Here is a 24,902-nt window from a genome sequence, read left to right on the forward strand (position 1 = left end):
TAGGGTTTGTCATAAATTATCCCATATCCCATTGAAGTACATCATCTCAAGTGAAATTTAGAGGAGCTCTGCAAGATATGACTCAGGTGAAAGCCTTTCTTCCACAGGAAAGGATCATCAGGCTGATGTCCACAGTGGAAGAAATAAAACAGTCATTGGCATCAGCATGGGGCATGAAGATGTTGGATCAGATGGTATCCATAGTACATGTAACTTCTTTGGCATGTTGCCACATGAGACAAGCCCAAATGTTCCTATAATTACGGTGGACTCAAGTCACTCAAGATCGCCAAGATAGCATCCAGGTCTCCCAGCAGCTTTCTCACAGGACAAGCAGGATGGTAGTCCTCACATATGGGTGACATCAAAGGATGGAGCCCTGTACGGAAAATTTTTCTGTCAAAGTTTCTACAAAGCTTTGACTGACACTGGCACACTGAGTGCACTGAGCATGCTCAGCCTGCAATTATCCCTGTGAGCCACAGGTGTCTCCCTCAGTCTTCTTTTTTCCGCTCTGCAATAAGCATAGCGGTTGGAGCTCTGTGGGGAATTTAACAATTTTTTCCTCACGGAAACACTTAACTTTTTACTTCACAAACACTTTGTCTTGCACGGGTCTCCCTCCGCGTACGTTTTTACGACGCTTGGTGAGTACTATGCCTTATTTTTTCGGTCGGTTCCTGTCACCTTTCTGGCCTGCTAACCGACTGAGGCCTTTCCTCTCCCTTTTTCTTCAGTTAGCTACACATAGCCTGCGAGTGTCTCTCCGTGACACTCTGCTTGGTTATTAGTGCTAGTGGGACAGGGACTTTCACAGTTTCCGTTGCTGCCAGGGCCCCTGTAGATTCAGGTCCTTTGTTTCCCTGGTACCCTCACACAGTCGATGTTCCATCGCTACCGTCGGTACCCCCCTCAGACCTGCCTGGATTCTTAGATGCCATCAGTACCCCTTCCCCCGCGGTACCCTGATGCCATCCTCCCTGCATCGTTTTTATCAGTGCTGCCAGGTTTTTCCTCCTTGGCACTTTTTTCCTTGGGCTCCTTCGGTGCCGTCCCTGCTCGGGTGAATGCCCTTGATGCACACCTTGTCTCGTTACTGCCATCCTTACTTGGGTCGATGCCACCGTTGCCCGCGACACTTCCATAGATGCCAGGGTCACTCTCATCGATGCCATCCCTTAATTTATGGATGCCATCGGTGCCCAGGACCTTTCCATCAATGTCCAGAGCCTTTCCATCGATGGGCATCGATGCCAGTTCAATTCCATCGATGGGCATCGATGCCAGGTCGATTCCATCGATGGACATCAGTGCCAGGGCCCATTCCATCGATGTACATCGATGCCAGATGGTTTCCATCGAGGGCCATTGATGCCAAGTGGTTTCCATCGATGGACATCGATGCCCAGGTGTTTTCCATCGATGGGCATCGATGCCAGATCGATTCCATCAATGGCCATCGATGCCAGGTCGATCCCATCAGTGGAAATCAATGCCCAGGTCGATTCCATCAATGGGCATCCATGCCAATACCATTTCCATAGATGCCATCGATGCCAATGCCAATTACATGGCTGGCAATGATGCCAAAATGGATTTCATCGATGCCAATGTCAGTTCCATCCATGGGGTCCATGCCAACATTGATTCCATCGGTGCCCATGTCAGTGCCATCGACACCCATGTCCGTGGCACCAATACCATGCGCACCTTTGCTACCCTAGTCGGTCCAATCGATACCGTCAACGTCCGTGGCCATACTGTCGATGCCCGTGGCCATGCCACCGAGGGCATCGGTGCCTGCCTCCATACATCGATGCCCTCAACACCCACGTTGTCTCCATCGGTGTCTTCGACGTTCCTATCAATGCAGTGCGGCATCGATGCCGCTATCTTTCCAATAACAACGATGTTTTTCGACTATTCAGTGCCACATCGTTCCCATACATACCTATGCCGATGCTGTCAGTGCTCTGTCACTGTCATCATTGTTCTGGCCGAGCCATTGACGTTTTTTCATATACATTTTTGATGATACCCTCAAAGCCGCTTCGGCCACTATCGATACCGTCAATACCTACATAGCACCGCCACGTAATGCCCTTGCCTGCACACAGTGCTCCACGCTTTGGGTTCTTTTTAAAGCCCCGTATTAGCCTACGACACTACATAGTGTTAGAAGCAGAGTAGATGTGCTGACATTCCATCATCGATCGCCATTCAGGACAGCAAGGGCTTCCATCTCGGTGCTGGGGAAAGACCGGGCCGAGCACTGTGGCATCCATCGTCGCCGACACAGTGATCATCCGCTGCTGATGCCATCCAGCACATAGGTGCTATCCTTCTCGATGCTGGACAATGCTCGGGCAGAGCAACATCACCACTGCCATCAGCACTGTTTCATACAGTTTTGGCAGTCCTTGGTGCTCCAGAAACACTGGATCGAGGTCCGACGGATTCTGCATTGGCGTCACGACACATCGAGCCGCTGCGACGAGGGTCGGGATCATGAGCTCGTTAATCGGCTCCCCTGTTCCCAGCATGCCCCACCATCATAGGTGTGGGATTGTGGCCCTCTGTTTTAATTAACAGTATAAGCGCCAATCACGCCCAGCCTGTCTCCTCTACGCCTGCACCACCATACCAGGCATCAGAGTTGAGAGGGACGTTTACGTCCACGGGCTACCTCTTGAGGACTCCGGAGATCAATGGAGCCAGCAATCTTCACCGGCTCGTCCTGCGGCGATCCACGTCAGATGATAAGTACCCGCTTCTGCAGCATTCCCATTGAGATGTGTTCTCTAATTCGGGCCACATGGTTCGAAAAGTTCTGGGTCATGTGCCTTCCAAGAGCTGTATTAGTGTCACATATCGCTATGCCAGCTATGTCAGCCACAATACCAGGAGAACCCCCTCTATCTTTCTTTGGGATTCCATCAGGGCTTCCTCCCTTTTCAGCAACGAGGCTCTGTACTGATTAATGCTCTGACTTCTGGTTCCTGCTTCAAAACCAAAGTTTCAGGTGCATTTGCTGATCTGCTAAACACGAGTTTCAGCAAATATTGCCTCAAGTACAAGTCCACCTTGAAGCCTGACGACAGGTCTCAGTATCTCCTTGTACAGCATACAGAAATGTGGGTACCACTTTACCGCTCACACTCCCGTGGGAGCTTACATGATATCCAGATTACATCAGCCCCTCCACTGGGACACCTCCTGGTCTCCCATTTGGCCGGATATCAGAGCGGCCACCACACCTTGTACCAAAGTTCCCGGTATACTCCCCCAGGCGCTACGAAGCACAGAGGGGGGAAGGGAGGGGGTTGGGGAGTTTTAATTACACTATTCTTTCTTTCAACTGAAAGTAGTTACTCTCCGCACATCCTGGACCTCAGAAATACCAACTTTCTTCAGAAGTCACAGGTAAAATGGTAACTCATTACCATCCTTCCATATTGCAGTAAGTACATTACTCTAATCTTTCTATGTGCTTTATGGTGAGTCAACAATATTACAACCTCAAGCTCTGCCGCTGGCACCAGCTTTGGTGACTGGAGTATTTCATTGAATTACTATTGGTGAATGCTGTTTCTCTGCGGGATACAACATCATTCACTCCTTTCCTTGCATGGACAACTGCACAACCACAGTCAGTCCATGCAAGGACCTCTAACTTCTTCATGACTCACTATACATTTCCTAATTGGGATTACTGTCACTGCCATAAATCCCTTATACAACACTTCTGGACACCATAGTCATAAAGACCTTCCTGTCAAGCATACGTGCAGACATTCTACTAAATTCTTACATGTCCCTGCGTGCATTTTCCATTACCTCAGCCTCTCAATTCTTCATTGTCGGACTATGGGGTTTTTTCATTATGCACTTTCCTCATAGATCCAAAACTGCTATGGGTTAGATTCAGTGAAATTTCATTATCAGTGGGTCTAAGCTGTTCAACCGCTTTCGTCCCTTATCCATATTCCAGATCTAGAACCAAAACCAAGTCTGATTCTGCTCATGCTCGCATTTACTCAGGGTTGTAAAGTTTGGCCTAAAAACTTCTCAACCCATAACATTGGCAGCTTGCACCCCCGTGTCCTCTCCCCCCTCCCTTTTACCGGACAACCATACATTAATCACACGTATACCAGGATTGGTGAAAAACAGGCCACAGCTTTTATTAATTATTAACATAAAACCAAACTTTTGGTACCCGAGTATTAGTGCGTCAATCAAATATTACCATACCGGGCTTCATACCGGCGCCTGCCATTTTAGCCAGTCCGCCACACGATCTTACCGGCCCCCCGCCATGTCCAAGCCATGGGGCCATCCCCCGGGCAGCCCACGCCCACCTCTACGCACTTCTCTTTCACCTAGGACCCCGGTTTGTCCACCGTGTCCTCCAGGCCCCTCCTGGCCCACTGACTCGGGGACCCCCCGCCAACCCCAATTGCGGCGACAAATTGTACATTTGGCAATTTTCTTGCTAACATTGCTTGCTGACTATCCGTCCCTATTGATCCTAATTAATGTGCCCTCCCTTCCCTCTCTCATGTTCTTTGTTGGGTGGGTGGGTGGGAAACGCGAGCGCCGGCCAGCGAAAAGAGGCCTGGCCCGGCGCTCGCCCCGTATTTAAGTCCCGAGGTCTCGCGAGACATCGGGCCAGGATTGGCACGTCGATGTGTGCCGCCATGACGGCGTCATCGCGCCTTGATGCGCCGGCCCCGAAAACGACGCCCAGCCTTGCCGGGGCACCCCATCTCCCCTCCCGGGCTGCCCCCAGCCTGGTCGCCAAGGTAAGCCGCCCCGGGGAGGGGGAGGGGGGTCGTCCCGCCGGCAAGCGCCCTGTTAAGGGGGCCCTCCCCGCAGGCGCTTGTCAGTCCTTCATAACATTGGCAGCTTGCACCCCCGTGTCCTCTCCCCCCTCCCTTTTACCGGACAACCATACATTAATCACACGTATACCAGGATTGGTGAAAAACAGGCCGCAGCTTTTATTAATTATTAACATAAAACCAAACTTTTGGTACCCGAGTATTAGTGCGTCAATCAAATATTACCATACCGGGCTTCGTACCAGCGTCCGCCATTTTAGCCAGTCCGCCACACGATCTTACCGGCCCCCCGCCATGTCCAAGCCATGGGGCCATCCCCCGGGCAGCCCTCGCCCACTTCTACGCACTTCTCCTTCACCTAGGATCCCGGTTTGTCCACCGTGTCCTCCAGGCCCCTCATGGCCCACTGACTCGGATACCCCCGCCACCAGACCGGGATAGTGTTACACTTGTCCCGGGTCCCCCAACACCTCTACTGCGGCCCGACCTCGGTCAACGCGCGCTCCAGCGCCTCTTGTATTGCATTATTGTATTGCGTTATTAAATAGGTCGTACCCCACATCTGATAAGTGTATCAGGTCCGGTCTATACAGACCTAAGCAGGGCTCATCTGCCCACTCATGCCGTATGGTTACTATGGCAGTTGTCCTAGCCCATACCTCTATCTGCCTGTTCACCTTCTTCCGCCCCCTGGACCATTATTTGTCACCCTGCCATTTCAGCCTGGGTATGATTTCCAACCATATTATGGTTGCACCCTGTACCAATTCCTTGATCTCCTCCAGATCCCTTTTTATACTGTCTATTAGCTGCTTAGCTGTCTTCCCTCCCAGGTCGTTGCCCCCTAAATGTATAACTATGACATCCAGCTTCTGGCAGGTACGCAGACTGTTTTGGACCTCTGGGATCAGTTGTTCCCATCTCATTCCACGGATTCCCATCCATGCCAAGGAGGTTCCCCGTGGTGCCAAACCCAAGTGCGCTCCGTATTTTCTCTCCCGAGCCCTCCTGGCCACCCAATGTACGAAGGAATGTCCCAATACCCATACAGTATCTTCCTTTGTAGGCACGGACCTGCAGGTGAAATATGAATTGCATGGTTAATGACCCATTTGTACAGCCCCCGGCCTTACGTACCTATTGGCCGCCGCCGATTGCCACCTGCCAATCTTTTGTATGACCTCCATAGATAAGCCCGCCTGCGCTGCGCTCGTTGCAGCCCCAATCCTAAACGAATGGGTACCATACTCTCCAGGGTTTAGCCCTATGCTGGCCAATCCCTTGCGTAGCACTGCCGCAAACTGAAATTTGGTCAGCAGTACCCCGTCCTCATGAATTAATAAATGGGTGCCCCCTTTTGGTCTAATTTGCAGGAAATTGTTTACATTCTTTACATGGCATGTCACTTGTGACATCACCTGCGCCAACCTTATTTCCACTCCCTTTGCCCTCTGATCGTTTTTCGACTTGTGTACCCTTATCCTAATTGCCTGTTCCTGCACAAATACGTTGTGCAATAGTATGCCGTCATTTCCCTCATCCTTTTTGGATGCCGCCACCAATTCGCTAACTCTTAATGCCACGAAAAATGCCACGCAGAAAGCGGCCCTGAACAATATAACCTCAAATCTATCTGAACAAACCTGCGCGGCCGCGTACCATAATCGTACCAATATCTCGTGGGTTATTGGCCGCCTCTTGTCCCCTCTCCAAGCTACAGTCCTGGCCCAGCCTGCTAGCAACTTCTTGACCATGAAGTTATCTAGGGGGTCGCCTAAGCCTTGCGCTTTCACGAAGAAAGCGAAACCCGCCAGTTGGTTTACTGTCGATCCCCTGGATAAGCCCTCCTCCTTTGCCCATGCCACGAACCGTTCTATGTGCCTACCTTCTATGCTTCCCCCTTGCCATCCCTGCTCCCGTAAGAATGCCTGTACTCTGGTAAATCCCTTGCAGTAGGCTTTCCATGTCGCCGGAGCAACAGATGCCTTCAGCAGCCCCCATTCTGTTACATTCCAATCTGCCATAGTCGGTTCGGTATGGGGGCTCCTTTCTCGTCTGCCTCTGGTACCTGTTGATGAAAGAGATCCCACTTAGCCCGGGATAGCGCGTCCGCCACCTGATTATGAATGCCTGGCACATGCTTGGCTCGTATCGTCGTGTTGAGTCGCAAACCCTGCAATACCACCTCCCTTAGCAATTCTGCCACTTTAGAGCAGCGTGTCACTTGCCTGTTAATGACTGTCATGACCGCCAAATTATCTGACCAGAAAACTATCTTTTTGTTGCGCAACTTATGCGCCCAAACTGTAATGGCCACCAATATCGGGAAGAGCTCGAGGAATGTGATGTTCTTCACCAACCCGTTCTTTACCCATTCAGCCGGCCATGGTGCTGCGCACCATGCGCCCTGGCAGTAAGCCCCGAAGCCCCATCCTCCCGATGCATCTGTATGTATGTCCAGATCCTGATTCGACACCGCGTCTTCCTGCCACATTGAAACCCCATTAAAGCTATCCAGGAATTCCAACCACATTACCATTATTGGGCGTGTAATTCTAATGTGGTGCCGCGGGTTTTTCACCCCCCTGGTCACATCAGCCAAACGCCTCAGAAATGCCCTCCCCATTGGAATCACCCGGCATGCAAAATTCAAACTTCCTATTATGGACTGAATGGCCACCAACGTTAGTTTATTGCATGACAATGCCCACCTAAGCATGCTCCGTAACTTGTGCAACTTCTCCAGTGGCAGCCGTGATGTCATGGCCTGCGTGTCCAGCTCGATCCCTAAAAACGATAATGTGGTCACTGGGCCCTCCGTTTTCTCGTCGGCCAACGGAACCCCAAACTCTTCAGCCATCTCCTGAAATGCCGACAGAGTTTTTGCACAAGTGTCCGCATGGGCTGGCCCCACAAATAAAAAATCATCGAGGTAATGCACCACATTCATATTCCCCGCCCTCTGTTGTAAAGCCCAATGCAAAAACGTACTAAACATTTCAAAGTATGCACAAGAAATGGAGCACCCCATCGGCATGCATTTGTCAAAGTAGTATGACCCCCAAAAGTGAAAGCCTAGAATGGGAAAATTGTCGGGGTGTACTGGGAGCAATCTAAACGCCAATTTGATGTCTGCCTTCGCCATCAGCGCACCTTCCCCGCAACACCTCACCAATGCTACGGCCTGGTCAAATGAGGCGTATTGCACCGTACACGCCTCCTCCGGCAGACCATCATTCACTGAACGCCCCGGTGGGTAAGATAAGTTCTGTATTAGCTTGAACTCGTCCCGTTCCTTTTTTGGAACTACTGCCAGCGGTGACAACATCATGTTATTAAATGGAGGGTCTGCGAAGGGTCCCGCCATCCTGCCCAATTCAATCTCCCTATCTACCTTTTTCTGCACTATGTCTGAGTGTCTAACTACCGAAGATGAATTCGTGTAACCCATGCCGGTGATCTTGCCCTGGAAAGGTATCCTAAAACCATGCTCGAAACCGTCCCTCAACTGTTTGACCTCCCTTTGCCTTGGGTATATATCCAGCCATTCCCCAATGGCCGATAGCCGCACTGGGGACGGTGCCTTGCCCCACGCTTTACCTTTTTCCTTTTCCATTACTCCCGGCTAAAGACCCCTGCCCTTTCTTTGTGCATTTCGCTGCCAGGTGTGGGTCCGCACATACTGCGCATATGTGCTTGAACCGACAATCCTGAAACGTACATCCTGCCTTGTTAAAACGCCAGCATACCCTGTTGTTACCGTTATCCCCCCACTGAGAACTACCCGTACCGGCCTGTCCGCCAGTTGACCTCATAGATTTGCGCGCTGTACCTGACTCCATGACCTTGCTAGTCATCTGCCGTAACCACAGTCCCACGTCCTGAGCTGCCCAGGACAGGTTCCTATTATCCTCCATCCTATCCCTGAACTTCTCGTCATAATTCAACCAACACCACCCTTGATATTCCTTGTACGCCTCCAATATGGAGTCAGCATAACTCAGCATGGGGGCGTATAGCGAAGGGTCCTCCCTCCCAATGACACTGATCATTCTCAGAAATGCCCTTGTCCAATTGGTAATATTCCTGGCCACCTTTACCTCCGCCCCTTTCTGCTCCTCCTTCTTTTTTCCTTTCCTTTTTTCCGCTGCCCCTTTCCTTCCCTCTAATATTGTGAATATATGAATATATTCACGTTTTCTGATCTTGCTCCGTAGTGCCTTTGGCACGCTCTCCCACAACTCGGCTAGGTTCGGAAGAGCTATCGCAGCCGCGTTGGTGGCCACTATGTCTCGTGCTGCAGAGACCGAGGAGCCCGCCGAAGCCTCGCTCCCCTCCGATTCCTCCCCCGAGGATCCCCCCATGGAGTCACTGTCATGTCTCTTTCTTTTAGCCCTCTTGCCTTTTGGGTCTCCGGCCGATGCCGTCCTTCCTTCCCGGTTTCCGGCCTCCTCATCGTGCGCTTCCCGGGTGTCCTCCGCTTCCCGTGGTGCCCCAGATGTCTGACCGGTGGCGTTGCTGACCTCGCCACGGGGCGACTCCCCCTCCGGTGTCGCGCTTGTGTTTCTCCTCTCCTCGGGGTCTTTCGCCGTCTCCCCTCTTATTTTATTTATTTATTTATTTAAGAGTTTTTTAATATACCGGGGCACGTTAAAAACATCACCCCGGTTCACAGTGTAACGTAACGTAGCAACGGGCTTTACAATAATTTAGAGTAGAAAAACATAGGTAACGTAGCAACAGGCTTTACAATAATTTAGAGTAGATAAACATAGGTAAACATTATTTAGATTTACAGCTATTCACAAGGTGTCAGGTCTTTAACTATTCACAAAGGTGTCAGGTATATGGTATTGGAGGGGAGAAGGAGGATGGGGGTGTTGGGTTGGGAGGAGGAGGAGGGTGGGGGGGTACAGTGATGTGGGGGGGAAGAGGGGGGTAATGTCTGTCTGCCTGTCTGCCTGTCTGTCTGCCTGCGCTGCTTGTTGGTGCTGTGTACTATGGCGGCGGGACCTGCCACCATGGAGGGTACATCGGCGCTTGCCATGCGTTGTAGACGTAGGGGTTTCCCTCCTGCACTCGCTGTGCTGACGATGACGCCTCCGCTCCAGACGGCCCCATCGGAGGCCACATGGGCCAGCCCCACGGTGGCGCACTGTATCACCCTGTTTCTGGCTGCGTTCCGGTCAATTCTCCACCATTACCGGTCGCCTTCTGCCGCCGGTGTCCGTCCATTCGCGTTCCTCCCCGTCTGCTTCTTGTCTCCCTTGCCGGCCTGTGTTTGCCCCCTTCCTCGTGCCTTAACGCTGTCCGTCCTGGGGCGTTTGCCATGATCTTCGCCTCCCTCTCCCGCACGATCGGGTCTCTTTGGCGTCTCTGGCCGTGGCTCAGCCACCTTTGGTTGCCGGTCCTGCCCTCTTGTCTGCCTCGGTTTCGAGCCTGCATTTGTTCCTTTACCAGCCATTTTCGTAACAACGCGGGGTAAAGGTCTCTCTCAGCTCTAAAGCTGTAACCAACTCCCAGTTCTGTATACTCCTGCAGCTTCCCCAGCCCGTGAAGGGCAAGCCGGACCACGATCAGAGGAGAAAACAAAGTTTCGTACTCACAGTTCGGATGCGATAGCTCACACCAGCTGCTGGGACCTCTAGAATCTCGTCTGCACTCCGTGTCTTGATATCTGTTGCGCTGCCCACCGGCGGCAAATGTAGTTGTCTTGCAAAGCAGGGGTCGAACCTGCTGCTTGCGGGCGCAGGAATCGGCACTAATGTCCCTTAATCGCCGCAGGAATCGGCATGTCCCTTAATTTAGGGGCTCTTGGTTGCTCTCTTTCCTGATCAGGACCTTTAAATTCGCCCCCCCCGCAGCTCTAACGTGTGGCTGCCGGGTGCTGGAAGCCCGGGCCACAGGAGCTCCCTTTCTGGTCTCCTCGGGTATGGGGACCTTTAAATTCGACCCCCCGCAGCTCAAACGCGTGGCCGCCGGGTGCCGGAAGCCCGGGCCACCGAAGCTCCCTTTTCTGCTCTCCCCGGTTGTCGCGACTTTTACCTTCTTCCCCCCGCAGCCCTAACACGTGGCCGCCGGGTGCCGGGAGCCCAGGCAACAGAGGTCGTCTGTACCTTTTAAATTTCGTGCCGGCCTGAAGGCCCTTTCGGGTGTCCGCTACCGCGCCTGATTCAATTGCCGGCCCCGACTCCTTCGCCCAGCTCCCGGTCTTCGAGTACCCGCGGTGCCGCACGGTCCTGTGATGCCCACCAAAACGTGAGCGCCGGCCAGCGAAAAGAGGCCTGGCCCGGCGCTCGCCCCGTATTTAAGTCCCGAGGTCTCGCGTCCATGCGCACCAGCGCAATGACTTTGCCACGCACCGGTGCACCGGCGTCATCGCGCCTTGATGCGCTGGCCCCGAAAACACCGCCTCGCCTTGCCGGGGCACCCCATTCCCCCTCCCGGGCTGCCCCCAGCCCGGTCGCCGAGGTAAGCCGCCCCGGGGAGGGGGAGGGGGGGGTCGTCCCGCCGGCAAGCGCCCTGTTAAGGGGGCGTTCCCCGCAGGCGCTTGTTGGTCCTTCAATATGCGTCTATTCCACTCCAGGCACAGTTTTCTCATAAACTTCCTGGAGCTTGTAGCCATGAGTTATACCCTTATGCCTTCCTATACTGCCTCTGCAACAAATCTTCGTGCATACAGATAGACAGCATAGGGACAATGTGCTTTCCAACACACAAGCATGCACTACCTCTTAGCTGCTCTGCTGGGAAGCTGCGCAGCTCTACCCTTGGCCCTTGCTCACTTCATGGATCCTCGGGCCACTCATCTAAGAGATTTACTGAACGCACTAGCAGACCTTCTCCATGTAGGTTTCTATCCTATCGAATGGTCTCGGACTACATGTGTAGAGGGAAAAATCTTCTAACGCTGAGGTCAACCGTACTTGCCTTCTGCATCTGAATCGAACCATACGGTGCACAGATTCTAGTCCCTACACATGTTTCCAATGCATTTCCATAGACGCCTTTCTTCCATCAAGGGCCTCTTAAATATGTCTCTTCTGCTTCCTCTCATAGCCAGCACTCTTCTAATGTTGAACCGGGACGGGGTTCACTATTCCGCAAACCCATGCCCTGACCAAGACCAGTATGCTTCCCATACTTCTCAATCTATAACACAAGTAACCAATATACCTTATTTATTTATTTTATTTTATTTATTTATTTATTTAGAATTTTTTATATACCGACAAACGTTTGCACATCGTATCGGTTTACAAGTAACTTGGAAATATTTATGCGTGAGCCTTTACATAGAACAAAAAACTTTATGATAAATAGGAAAGGAAACACTGGGGCGGATTTTCAGAGCCCTGCTCGCGTAAATCCGCCCAAAACCGGGCGGATTTACGCAAGCAGGGCCCTGCGCGCCGGTGAGCCTATTTTACATAGGCTCACCGGCGCGCGCAGAACCCCGGGACTCGCGTAAGTCCCGGGGTTTTCGGAGTGGGCGTGTCAGGGGGCGGGGCCGGAGCGCGCGGCGTTGCGGGGGCGTGTCGGCAGCGTTTTGGGGGCGGGTACGGGGGCGTGGCTACGGCCCGGGGGCGTGGCCGCGCCCTCCGTACCCGCCCCCAGGTCGCGGCCCGGCGCGCAGGAGGCCCGCTGGCGCGCGGGGATTTACGCCTCCCGGAGGGAGGCGTAAATCCCCCGACAAAGGTAGGATGGGGGTTTAGACAGGGGCCGGGCGGGTGGGTTAGGTAGGGGAAGGGAGGGGAAGGTGAGGGGAGGGCAAAGGAAAGTTCCCTTCTAGGCCGCTCCGATTTCGGAGCGGCCTAGGAGGGAACGGGGGTAGGCTGCGCGGCTCGGCGCGCGCAGGCTATACGAAATCGATAGCCTTGCGCGCGCCGATCCAGGATTTTAGCCGATACGCGCGACTACGCGCGTATCTACTAAAATCCAGCGTACTTTTGTTTGCGCCTGGAGCGCAAACAAAAGTAGGCTATTCGCGCTCGTCTGAAAATCTACCCCTATATGAATTAGGTAAATTATGTACAGATTAACTAGGTACAAGGTTTTAACATTGTGGGCCGGATTTTATAAATTTGCGCGAGCGCAAACAAGAGTATGCGGGATTTTAATAGATATGCGCGTATCCATTAAAATCCGGGGTCGGCGCGCGCAAGGCTGCCCAAAATTGGCAGCCTGCGCGCTCTGAGCCACGCAGCCTGCCTCCGTTCCCTCCACCCCCCCCCCCCCCCCCGCACCTTCCCTTTCCTTCCCCTACCTAACCCACCCCCCCCCCCCCCGGCCCTATCTAACCCCCCCCCTACCTTTGTCGGCAAAGTTACGCCTGCTGGAAGCAGGCGTAACTTTGCGCGCGCTGGGCCGGCTGCCGCGCTCCATGTTCCGATCCGGGGACTGGTCTGGAGGCCGCGGCCATGCCCCCGGAACGCCCCCCGGGCCGAAACCACGCCTGCGGAACCGCCCCCGAAACGCCGCGTCACTCGCGACATGCCCCCGAAATGCCGCGTCACTCCCGGCACGCCCCCCCGACATACCCCTGCATGCAAGCCCCGGGACTTACGCACGTCCTGGGGCTTGCGCGCGCCGCTGAGCCTATGCAAAATAGGCTTGGCGCGCGCAGGGGGGGTTTGGGGTAGGTTTTTGGGGGGTACACGTGTACCCCTTTGAAAATCTACCCCTGTATGAACAGTACAAAGGTTTAAATTGTTAGGGGCAGATTTTATAAATCTGCGCACACGCGTACTTTTGTTCACGCACCAGGCGCGAACAAGAGTTCGCGGGATTTCAATAGATACTCGCGTAGCCGCGCGTATCCATTAAAGTCCGGGGTCGGCGCGCACAAGGCTGCCCAAAATCGGCAGCCTGCGCGCGCCGAGCCGCGCAGCCTGCCTCCGTTCCCTCCGAGGCCGCTCCGAAATCAGAGCGGCCTCAGAGGGAACTTTCCTTCGCCCTCCCCCCCACCTTCCCCTCCCTTCCCCTACCTAATCCACCCCCCCCCCCCCCCCCCCCCGGCCCTATCCAAACCTCCCCCCTACCTCTATCACGAAAGTTACGCCTGCTGGAAGCAGGCGTAACTTTGCGCGCGCCGGGCAGGCTGCCATTCTCCATCTTCCGGTCCGGGGACTGGTCCAGGGGCCGCTGTCACGCCCCTGGAACGCCCCAGGGCCAGAACCACGCCCCAGACACGCCCCCGAAACGCTACGTCACTCCCGACATGGCCCCGAAACGCCATGTCACTCCTGGCACACCCCCGACACGCCCCCGACACGCCCCTCCATGCAAGCCCCGAGACTTACGCGCATCCCGGGGCTTGCGTGCGCTGCCGAGCCTATGCAAAATAGGCTTAGCGCGCGCAGGGGGGGTTTGGGGTAGGTTTTCGGGGGTACACGTGTATCTTACGTGCGTACCCCTTTGAATATCTACCCCTTAGAGTTTAAAGGAAGGAGACAAAGGAGGATAAAGAGGGAAGAGGGAGGAGGCATTGGTATATAAAAGATTGAGGAAGGTGCTTGGTTGAGGGGGAAAGGGAGGTTGGGGGTAGGGCTAGAGGAAGTTGAATAATACAGGAGGAGGTTGCATATAAGTTTAAAGCATATAGGATAACACACTGATTAAATACTAAGCAACAGGGGAGATATTTACAGACGAGGTAGGAGGCATGGAGAAATACAAAGATTAAACAGTGTCAGATCAATTGAGATAGGTTTCTGTATATTTTTCATAGTAATGCACAAAGTACGGAGAATAAAACAGTGTAAGGGAACAACAAAATATTGTTTACAGTTATTCGGTGATAATTTTACAAATTCTATGAGATTAGTCACGAGGAGGTGGATTAGAGTCTGAAGGATAGGCTTTCTCACCAGTCAGTCCCAAATCGTAGACTAACTGATGTTCTCAGGTTCTGGTAGCGTCACAAACCTTCCACACAAAAATCCTACCATTCAAAATGGCAAGATTTACCACATGACACATACAAAAGGGTATTACCCTTTTTTCTTTTTCCACACCACTCTTTTCTCTTGCTCCCTTGGATTCTGCTCCCCAGACATCCTCCATATAGGTACACCTCTATTCCAATTGGTGTATCGTTTGGGAGTTGGGATACACGATTTATGGTAAACCCCTCCTGAGTCAGCTTACCATGGATTTTCCACTGATCAAGCTGCCTCTATTTTCATCAGTCACAGAATGGAACCTATATCTTATCCTTATAAATCTCATACATTCTCCGTTTGAGCCTTTCCATTCCTCTCATTTCACAGTTTGGCATGGAAAATTCTTCCCTCATAAATGTCACTTCTGCCAACAGGGTCAGTGAGTTACACACCTTGTTCTATACTCATCCGACCCTGCGTTCCTCCGTGACCGAGTGGTTCTAACGCATTCAACTTCCTATCTTTCTTAAGGTAGACGTTGCATCTCACCTTACTCAGGATATACTCTGCCCATTTTTCTCAACACCTCTCCCTCACCAGAGCGAGACAGGGTTTTTTTTCCACTCCTTGGACAGTAATAGTGCACTTGCATTCTATCTCGATCGCACTACACTCCATAGGAATTCCACCTAACTCTTTCCTTCTGTGACAAGAGTCAACCTGCAAGTTCCAATGGGCAAACAGACCTATTCCCCCTAATTAATGGTCTGTATCTTTTTCCTACCAACAAGCAGGCATTTCACTACAACACTGTGTGTAAGCACACTCTGTTGCGTCCGTCCCAGCCTTAATAGCTTCCCTTCGGCCGCTGCTGCTTGTACATATTTATCTGGCTGCGACCTTGGAGCTCTCTCCATACCTTCGCAGCCCATTATTGCTTAGATACGACTAGCCGGCATGCTCCATGTTTGGCCAGTCCGTCTACTCCTATTCCTTTCGGGTTAACTACCCAACATCCTTCCACCAACCCTTTAAGGGTTTCAGGATGCCCTCCGTTCCAAATTCCACCCCCGTCATTGCGCCTTTAGCGCATCTTGGGTGCATTTGGTGCACTCTCGGGCATCCTCAGCTCGGTACTCACCCATCTGTGAGGACTACCATCCTGCTTGTCCTGTGAGAAAGCAAATGTTGCTTACCTGTAACAGGTGTTCTCACAGGACAGCAGGATGTTAGTCCTCACGAAACCCACCCGCCACCCCGCGGAGTTGGGTCTCTATACGTTTTCACTTTTATTTTAGTTTTTCTTGCGCTTTTAGCTATAAGGCGAGACTGAGGGAGACACCTGTGGCTCACAGGGATAATTGCAGGCTGAGCATGCTCAGTGCACTCAGTGTGCCAGTGTCAGTCAAAGCTTTGTAGAAACTTTGACAGAAAAGTTTTCTGTACAGGGCTCCATCCTGTGATGTCACCCATATGTGAGGACTAACATCCTCCTGTCCTGTGAGAACACCTGTTACAGGTAAGCAACATTTGCTATCCTGCATGTAAATCAAATCTGGCTGCACCTACATCTTTCAGACTGGTCTGAAGACAAACTCTTAAGATTCATCTTAGTTCAATTGGCACTTATCATCCCCATGAAAAAGATAAACGCATCTCTATACAGTCTTTCATTGTCAGATTCATGCAGGGCTTGTTTCAGGTGAAACCTCCCATCAAGTCTCCTGCTGAGCTTTGGGACCTCAGCATGGTACTTGTTCTATTAATGAAAGCTCCCTTTGAGCCATAAGATTCCTCTGAGATAAGGTATCTGACCTGGAAGGGCATATTTTTAGAGGTGGTCACTTCAGCACCCACTATCAGTGACTTCTAGACCCCTAGTGACTTATCCACCTTACACTAATTTTTTTCATAATAGGCTCTACATGCATCCTAAGTTCTTGCCTAAGGAAGTGTCAGACTTTCTCCTTAAACAGTCAATGAATCTTCCAACATTCTTTCCAAGAGCACATGTCCACAAAGGTGGACTAGCCTTGCACAGTTTGGCTTGCAAAAGTGCCTTAGCCTTCGATTTGAAGTGGACTGAAGCTCTTAAAAAGTCCACCCAGCTGGTTTCTTTTGACTCCAATAAAACTGGAACTGCTCTTACTAAGTGGATAGCAGATTTCATTTCTTTCTGTTATACCCAGGCCAGTCTAGATCGACATGTCACAGTTCATAGTTTTAGAGCCCTGACAGTACTGGTAGACCACCTGTGATTAGCCTCCATAGAAGAGATTTATAAGGCTGCAATGTGAGGTTCAGTCCACATATTCACATCCATTACTGTTTAAAGAATCCCCACAAAACTGTAGGTTTTGTCAATCTGTCCTGGAGAATCTATTTGCAGTTTAAAATTTAACTCCATCCCCTCTAGCGCCCATTATTATTTTTTCCAGGCTACCTTTAAAAAAAATATAAAGACAAAATGGATTGTTGCTACCAAATAGTGTAATCTATTTCTTCTTTTTTTTCTTTGAAGGCAGCTCATAACTAGGGATTTCCCACCAGTTTCTCATCAGCGAAAGCAAATATTGCTTATCTGTAACAGGTGTTCTCCAAGGATAGCAGGATATAAGGCCTCACAGAATGCAGTTGATATATTGTTAGCTATTTTAAGAACTGAAAGGGCCCCACATGACATCTGTGATGCAGGATGGCGCATGCATGCTCAGCAGAGTCTGCTAAAATATTCTAAAATCTTTGTAGCAATCTTCACTAGCTGGGCTCCATTAGATGACATCACTCACCTGTAGGAACTTACATCCTGCTGCCCTTAGAGAACACCTGATACAGGAAAGAAACTTTCATTTTTTTGTATTTTAGAGTTTCATTATCTAAAGCACATGCTAAACTCAGCTTGAGAAGGGAAGTGCTTGAGGAAGATGTTTTGATTGCAGTCCTATTGTTTGAAGCATCTCTCACAGTGAAACATGGTAATTATATTCTTAATAAATTTATTAGGATTTAAGTTTTAGGTTTAAACACTTTTACTGTATTTTGTACATAAAAGTGCATGCACATATATTAGATACATTTATTTACACATACTTCTAGACTGCCTTCCCAGTCAAAAAGATTTCAAGGTAAAGTATAAAAATAATTAATAAAAATTAGTGCAAACAACATAATGACAAAAGATAAAAAGCTGCCACCAGATAATTTAAAACATCAGCAGAGCAAGAGAAAATGCCAACAGAAATTACCACTATATAGTTACAGATATCAACTAAACAAATATAATACCAAACCAATTCTGTTTAAAGTTACATAAAAGCAGCCATAACTACCAATAATCCTAAATTAACCACCCCAGCAATCAAAATAGGGAGAAATATAACTATGAGTTAGCAGGAAAAACCCAAGTTTTCACTTTTTTTCTGAAAGCAAAGTAATTGGTTTCCTACCTAATATTCATGGGTAGATCATTCCACAGCATGAGAGCTGCTATGGAAAAAATCCTAGCTCTAAGCTGGGACCACCAAATCTCATGCAACGAAGAGATGCTTAAAAGATAGCTCTGGCTTGACTTAAGCTCCCTACCTAGCTTCTACAAGGCCAATCTACATCTAAGATGTCAGGGCAGTTGCCTCACAGTCCCTAGAAAGCAAGTTTTAGTTGCACCTAAAACCAATATGATTCCAGATGGTCCAGAATACAGTGGCCAAGTTGATTCAGTGACACTGCTCCTGATTAAGTTGCATTGGGCTGCTCATAGTGGATAGAAGCAATTTTAAGATTCTGACTCTAATCTTTAAGCTCCTGCTTTGAGACATTTCTCAGTATTTGGTTGTTCTAATACCATTTAAGCCTAATTGTCCTTGTCGTCCATCTCAGAAGGGTTTGTTAGTATACTTTTACTTTGAAAAGTGATGCAAAAATCATGGGTAAAATGTACCAACAGACGTTGCAGCTATGTGGGTAGAATTAAAATTGCCCCAGTGTGTCTACAATGGAAATCAGGTTTGCTTAATTAGCAGCTTCCTCTCTGCTTTCAACTAGTTGTACATTTTAATGAAGTTTACCTTGTTTTTGGCTAATATCAGTACTATTAACACAAGCTGCTTATTTATCATAGAACAAGTGCTGCATCTGAGGTGCTAGTGTTTCTCTCATATTTATATAATTTTCTTCTCTACTAGAATCTTAACATTTCCTCCTCCTCTTTTCTGCTTACCTTAGTAAGAACAGAAATAACCTATGAGTGTACAACTGTTTTTCATCTTTTTTGTTTAGGAACCTCTATATTTTGTGTGGCTCCAAATGCACTGTTTCCTTTTGACCTGTACAATGAAAGTTGTCTGCAGCAAAGAGATGAATACCTGTTGCAGTACTATCGACAGCTGTTACAGTTCATTGCAACATATGGACCTGGAACACCTATTTCTCTCAATGAAGAATAAATGCAACTCAAATAACACATAGACTGCTCAAGCTATTTCTTAGAACAGTAGTTTCAACTAGAGAAACATTTAGATGGATAGGTCAAAGTTTACTTTAAGAAGTCCTCATTTTCTAAAGTTACTGCCCAAAGGAAAATTTATAAAACTATCTGCAATCCATTGAAAATTCAGTGGAGGATATGTGATCCTCATCTCCCCCACTAGACACCAGTGCTTTGTACTCCCCCCCCCCCCCCCCCCCCACACACACACACACTTTCAGTCTAAACCCAGCACTTTGCCTCCACCTCTCTAGGCTGATGGCAACACCCTGTCCCTTTCTGCTCTCCTTCCTCTCCAGCTCTGTCCATACTTTTCTTGCCCACCTTTGTCTGATCCCAAGGCGATTTGTACTTCTGCTCAACTTTGCTTTGCAATTACGAGTGCTCCCTTCAGGTCAGTCAGAACAGCACAGAAAGAAAGAGAATAACCAAATAGGAGCCAAGTGTAATTGTGGGTATATGTGTTTATCTCTATAAAGTTTAGTATATAAGTTAAGAAAATTGCATTTGCTGTGGAAATTAGTTTCTACTTAGGCTTAGTTGTGCCAGGAGAAAACTTTTTTTCACAGGTGTTTACTGAGGGAAGAAAGAGGAAAAAGTCAGAGAGGAAAAAAGGGAGGAGGAATTATGTGGAAATAAGACATCTAAAGTTGAGGTGAGAAGTTAGAATGAAGCCTTATTTTCTGGTTTTATTAAATCCTTAATTTTATTTATTGTTTTTAGACTCTTACAAAGTAACCCCTCATTTATCAAAATGCGTTAAGGCATTTTCACATGCCTTAAGGGCTTATCGCATGCGAAAAGCCCCGTTAACGCATGCGATAAGCCCTTAACGCATGCGAAAACACCTTTAACGCATGCGATAGCACCCAAAGATGAGATTTGTGCAATGTTCTCTCAACCTAGCTTGATGTTACCCAGGTAGAGAGTCCATCAAGCTAAGTTGAGAGAACATTGCACAAATCTCATCTTTGGGTGAGTTTCCTCACTCTGAGGGTCATCAAATGTTCACAAGAGACCACTGTTCTGTGCGTACATCTCACATTGAATGTCAAAGTGGCCCCTAACCCCTACACTAATACCTAAACCTCACCTCGAGTTACTAGGTGGACCTCCCATAGAGATATAAATACCTATCTAGGATCAGTGCATTATGGCTAGGCTTGCTTGCTCTCACTCTCTCTGAAATACCACATTCTGGCACCTCTCAAAGTATGAAAAAGTTATTACAATTTGCAGCAATTTAGCTCTTCACATAGGGGGTAATTTTCAAAAGGAGTTACATGCGTAAATGTAGTTACTATTGTAGCAATTTTCAAAAGCCATTTACTCAAGCAAAGTGCACTTATGTGAGCAAATCCTATAGACAAGTCAATGGCATATATTGTAGCAATTTTCAAAAACCCACTTACTCAAGTAAAGTGAATTTACTCCAGTAAACCTGGTTTTTACTCGAGTAATTGCTTTTTAAAATCAGGCCCATAGGTATTAGCACAAATTGCAATAAACTCCCTATTAGCATAAAGCACACCCTTTTTCTATCACATGCATTATTTACCACATTTTGATAAATCCAGGCCTAAATTTGTAAATCCAAGTTATTCTTTTTATGAACAGCTTTCCTGATTGAAAGTGTGTTTTTACTGATATTTTTAACATTTTGTTTCTTATGGAAGTTGAAATTTTGTCTGTTAGCAGAAAGATGGGAAAATACTTTAAAATTATAATTTAAATGTGAATGAACAAATAAAATTCCCAGCTGTAAAATGTATAGGTATTTCCTTTCTGGCTTCATTAACAGGGAAATAAAACAGGGAGTAGGTATTTTAATTTCTAAACAAAATTCCTTTTCAGGCATACAAAGTGAAGAAGGACCTAGAGGATATTAAATCCCTAAAACTGGGGAAAAGTCCTGGTGATGATGGATTCAGTTTAATTTACTACAGAATCTATTCTCATGGTTTTGTCCCCAAAGCTAGCTGATGTTTTCAATGAAGTCTTATTAGGGGCACAGTTACTGAGTATAATCAAGTTAACCAGCATCACAGGAATTCCAAAAAAGGGTAAAGATCCAGGGAAGTGTTCTTCACATTGCCCAATATGTTTGCTAAACAATGATGTTAAAATCTTAGCAAAGGTTCTATCTAATAGGCTCAATGACATTCTACTCCAGTTGAGACCAGACAGGCTTCGTGAAGGGAAGGCAAAGCTCAGATAATGTAAGAACTATTAACTTATTAAATATAGCTGATAAAGTGCCATCTGAGACACTCTTATTGGCATTAGATGTTGAAAAAGAATTTGATTGTATGGAATGGGACTATTTATTCTATGCACTAGAGCAGGGGTAGGCAATTCCAGTCTTTGAGGACTGCAAATCAGTTGGGTTTTCAGAATATCCCTAATGGATATGCATGAGAAATTTGCATGCACTCTGCCTCAGCCCAAGGTTAGGGTCTCTGAGCATTTTACTCTAGGTAGGGTTACAAGACAGGAGTGTCCCTTGTCACCTATGCTCTTCACAATAGCTTTTGAACCACTAGAAGTAAAGATTAGAGAGTCAATGGATATTAAAGGGATTGTTACTAGTGATGGATTGGATCACAAATTTGCTCTTTTTGCAATGACAGTCTGTTGTATGTTAGAGATCTACTTCTCTCTCTCTCTCCAGGCCATAGTACAATTTATCAGAGATTTTAGTGCGTTATCAGGCTATAAGGTTAATACATCTAAAACAGATTCTTGAAATTAAACTACGCTCACAAACAAAAGAAGAAATCAAGAGATTCCCATTCAAATAGGCCCCCAACTGTATTAGATACCTTGGTGTCCAGATCCCTAGCACTCTAGAGAGGCATTACTTGCTTAACTTCCAGCCCCTCTTGAAAGCTATAAAACAGGACCTAGCAGTTTGGGCTCCTTACTCAGTTTTATGGATCGGTAGGATGTCTGCTATAAAAATGAATGTCCTGCCTATCAGGGTCCAATCAGGGTCCCAAATTCATTTTTTACAGTATTAAATGCAGCTTTTGTCTAAATTTATATGGCTAGGGAAAAGGCCAAGAATAGCACTATATGTATGATGGGAGGCTTGGGACTCCCCAGTTTTCAGCAGTAGCAAAAGGCAATACACCTGAAGAGTATTATCACATGGTTTAAAAACCAAGAGGATAAACACTGAGAAAAGTTGAGCACAGAACAATGGTTTTCAATTATCACCCTAGATCTCCTTGTTAGTCTCTGTCCAGACCCTTAAACATCCCTTTATAGCAGGGGTCAGGAACCTTTTTGGCTGAGAGAGCCATAAACGCCACATATTTTAAAATGTAATTCCATGAGAGCCATACAATATGTTTAAAACTAAATACAAGTAAATGTGTGCATTTTATGTAAGATCACACTTTTAAAGTACAATAAGTCTCTGAAAATATTACACCAGGCCTTAAGACACCAATACATCTCCTATTAGGAAAACGGACCAAGTCAGGCTGCTATAGAGTCCTACACAGAAACTACACGCCAGCAGAAAACCTCACCTGAATCACGTGCTGTCCCTCACCTAACATAGAATAAAGAGACCAAAACGCATAACAAGAAGCATGCAGACAAAAACTGAATTGGAAACTGCAACAAGCCAGAGTCTCTGTATGCAGTGTAACAAAGGAAAAAAGAAACATCACACATCCTTATAAAACAAATCAAGAAATATAAAATCATCAGCAGTAAAACTGTACTAACAAAAAGAACATATTTCGAAACAGCTGATGAGTGGAATATCCAATAATTAAAAACTCATATAAAACATTTCCAGATACCAACAAAATATTTCAAAATAGCAGACACAAAGATCCAGTAATGAAAAATAATAAGGATACAAAAATTTTTTTGCTCTGCATACCTGGGAACGTTTGATATCCAGGTGTCCTGAGATTGTTCTGAATTAGCAGGAGGTGGGGTGGTTTGCTTGGAACTTTCTCCTCTCTGTCACATACCAGCGCTCTCTCTCACACTGGCTCTCAATGACACACCTATACACACATGCTCTCAGTCACTCACATATACAAATGTTTTTTCTCTCTCACTTATATAGGCTCTTAATTACACATTTACACACATGCTGTCTATCTTTTCACGCTTACACACACACAGGCTTTCAATCACATAAATACATGCTGTCTTTTTCTCTCACACACAGACTCTCATTCACATGCTTACAAACATGTCCTCTCTTTCTCTCATTTACACACAGGCTCTCAATCACATACTCACATGCTCCCTCACCTAAATCAGCTCTCAATCACACACAGACACACATGGTCTCTCTCTCTCATTTAAACACAGGCTCTCAATCACATACTCACATGCTCCATCACCTAAACCAGCTGTCAATCAGACACAGACACACATGATCTCTCTCTTACTTATACACACAGGCTCTTAATCATACATACACATGATCTCTCTCACACACAAAGGATCTCAATCATACACACATACTCTTTCAAACAAACAGGTTTTCAATTACAAACTTACACATACAGGTTCCCAATGGTAAACTTACATTCATGCTCTCTCTCTCACAGGCAGGATCTCAATCAAAGACATACTCTCTTTCACATATACAGGCTCTCAATCATTCACATACATGCAATCTCTCACTCACACACACAGGATCTCAAACACACATGCTTGCTCGCTCATTCACTCTCTCTCTCTCCCCCCCCCCCCCCCCCCCCCGGGGAACTCGCGGCAGCAGCAGCCACCTCCCAACGCTAACCTCCTTCATTTTCAGCCCTCGCGGAGGCGAAGGCGGAGTCCCATCGGCCGCGGTTGAAGATTTTCATTTTCCTCCGAGCCGCGCTGCAGTCTTCTTCCCGCGCAGGCACCCGATGCTCTCCACTTCCTCTTCCGGGCCGCGGGAAGAAGAGACCACACTAGCGTGGTCTCTTCTTCCGCGCAGGCACCCGATGCTCACCACTTCCTCTTCCGGGCCGCGGGGGGGAGGAGAAGAGAGCACGCCGGTGCCGCTGACTCCAGCTGTCCTGCCGCGTTCCGCCCGGGCTGACAGCATTTTAAGCCCGGGCGGCGGAGGACCGGGGAGCAGCTGGGTCAGCGGGGAACCGCGAAGTATGGCGACACGTGTCTGCGAGCCAGATGCAGCCCTCAAAAGAGCCATATCTGGCTCGCAAGCCATGGGTTCCCGACCCCTGCTTTATAGGCTCAATACTACACACTTGGAAAAATGTGTTATGCAGAATACCTATTTCCTCCATTCCTTTCCCACTGTCCCCTTTGTGGGGAAAACTCTGACCTACCGGCACACTTTACAAGGCAAAACTTCTCTTTTTGGCATGATCATGGGATTTGTATTATGGGGCAATTATTTGAGAAGGGCAAGTTTATGTTTCTTAGAGATTTTAATATAACTTGAAAGACAGCAAATACACCAATATTCCAATATTTGAACTGAAAGGGTTATTTACGAAAGCCACATTTAGGAATCGGGGGGTAGGAGTTGAATAGCCTTTGAAAACCTGACTACAGATACATTTTCTAGCAAGGGTCTAATTTCTAAAATATACCAATTGTTCATAGAAAGATTGGGGGACCCTCTGAAGATAGTTAAGTGCTTATAGGCAAAAGATATTGACCATGAGGCTCCTAATAACGATTAGTCTAAACTTTTTCTGC

The 24,902-nt window shown here is 48.1% G+C and overlaps 1 protein-coding gene across 1 annotated transcript in view; it reads left to right on the top strand.

Moving 5' to 3' along the window:
- MCMDC2 (minichromosome maintenance domain containing 2) overlaps nucleotides 1-19,377 on the top strand; it is a 298,944-nt gene extending 279,567 nt beyond the window's left edge. The window contains exons 13-14 of the mRNA XM_029591416.1: nucleotides 17,594-17,703; nucleotides 19,004-19,377. Of these exons, the coding sequence (XP_029447276.1) occupies nucleotides 17,594-17,703; nucleotides 19,004-19,170 (277 nt within the window). The 3' untranslated portion in view covers nucleotides 19,171-19,377. The remainder of the gene's footprint in view (nucleotides 1-17,593; nucleotides 17,704-19,003) is intronic.
- Nucleotides 19,378-24,902: the final 5,525 nt, after the last annotated feature.

Source organism: Rhinatrema bivittatum, chromosome 2 (genome assembly GCF_901001135.1).
Source record: "Rhinatrema bivittatum chromosome 2, aRhiBiv1.1, whole genome shotgun sequence".
NCBI lineage: Eukaryota > Metazoa > Chordata > Amphibia > Gymnophiona > Rhinatrematidae > Rhinatrema > Rhinatrema bivittatum.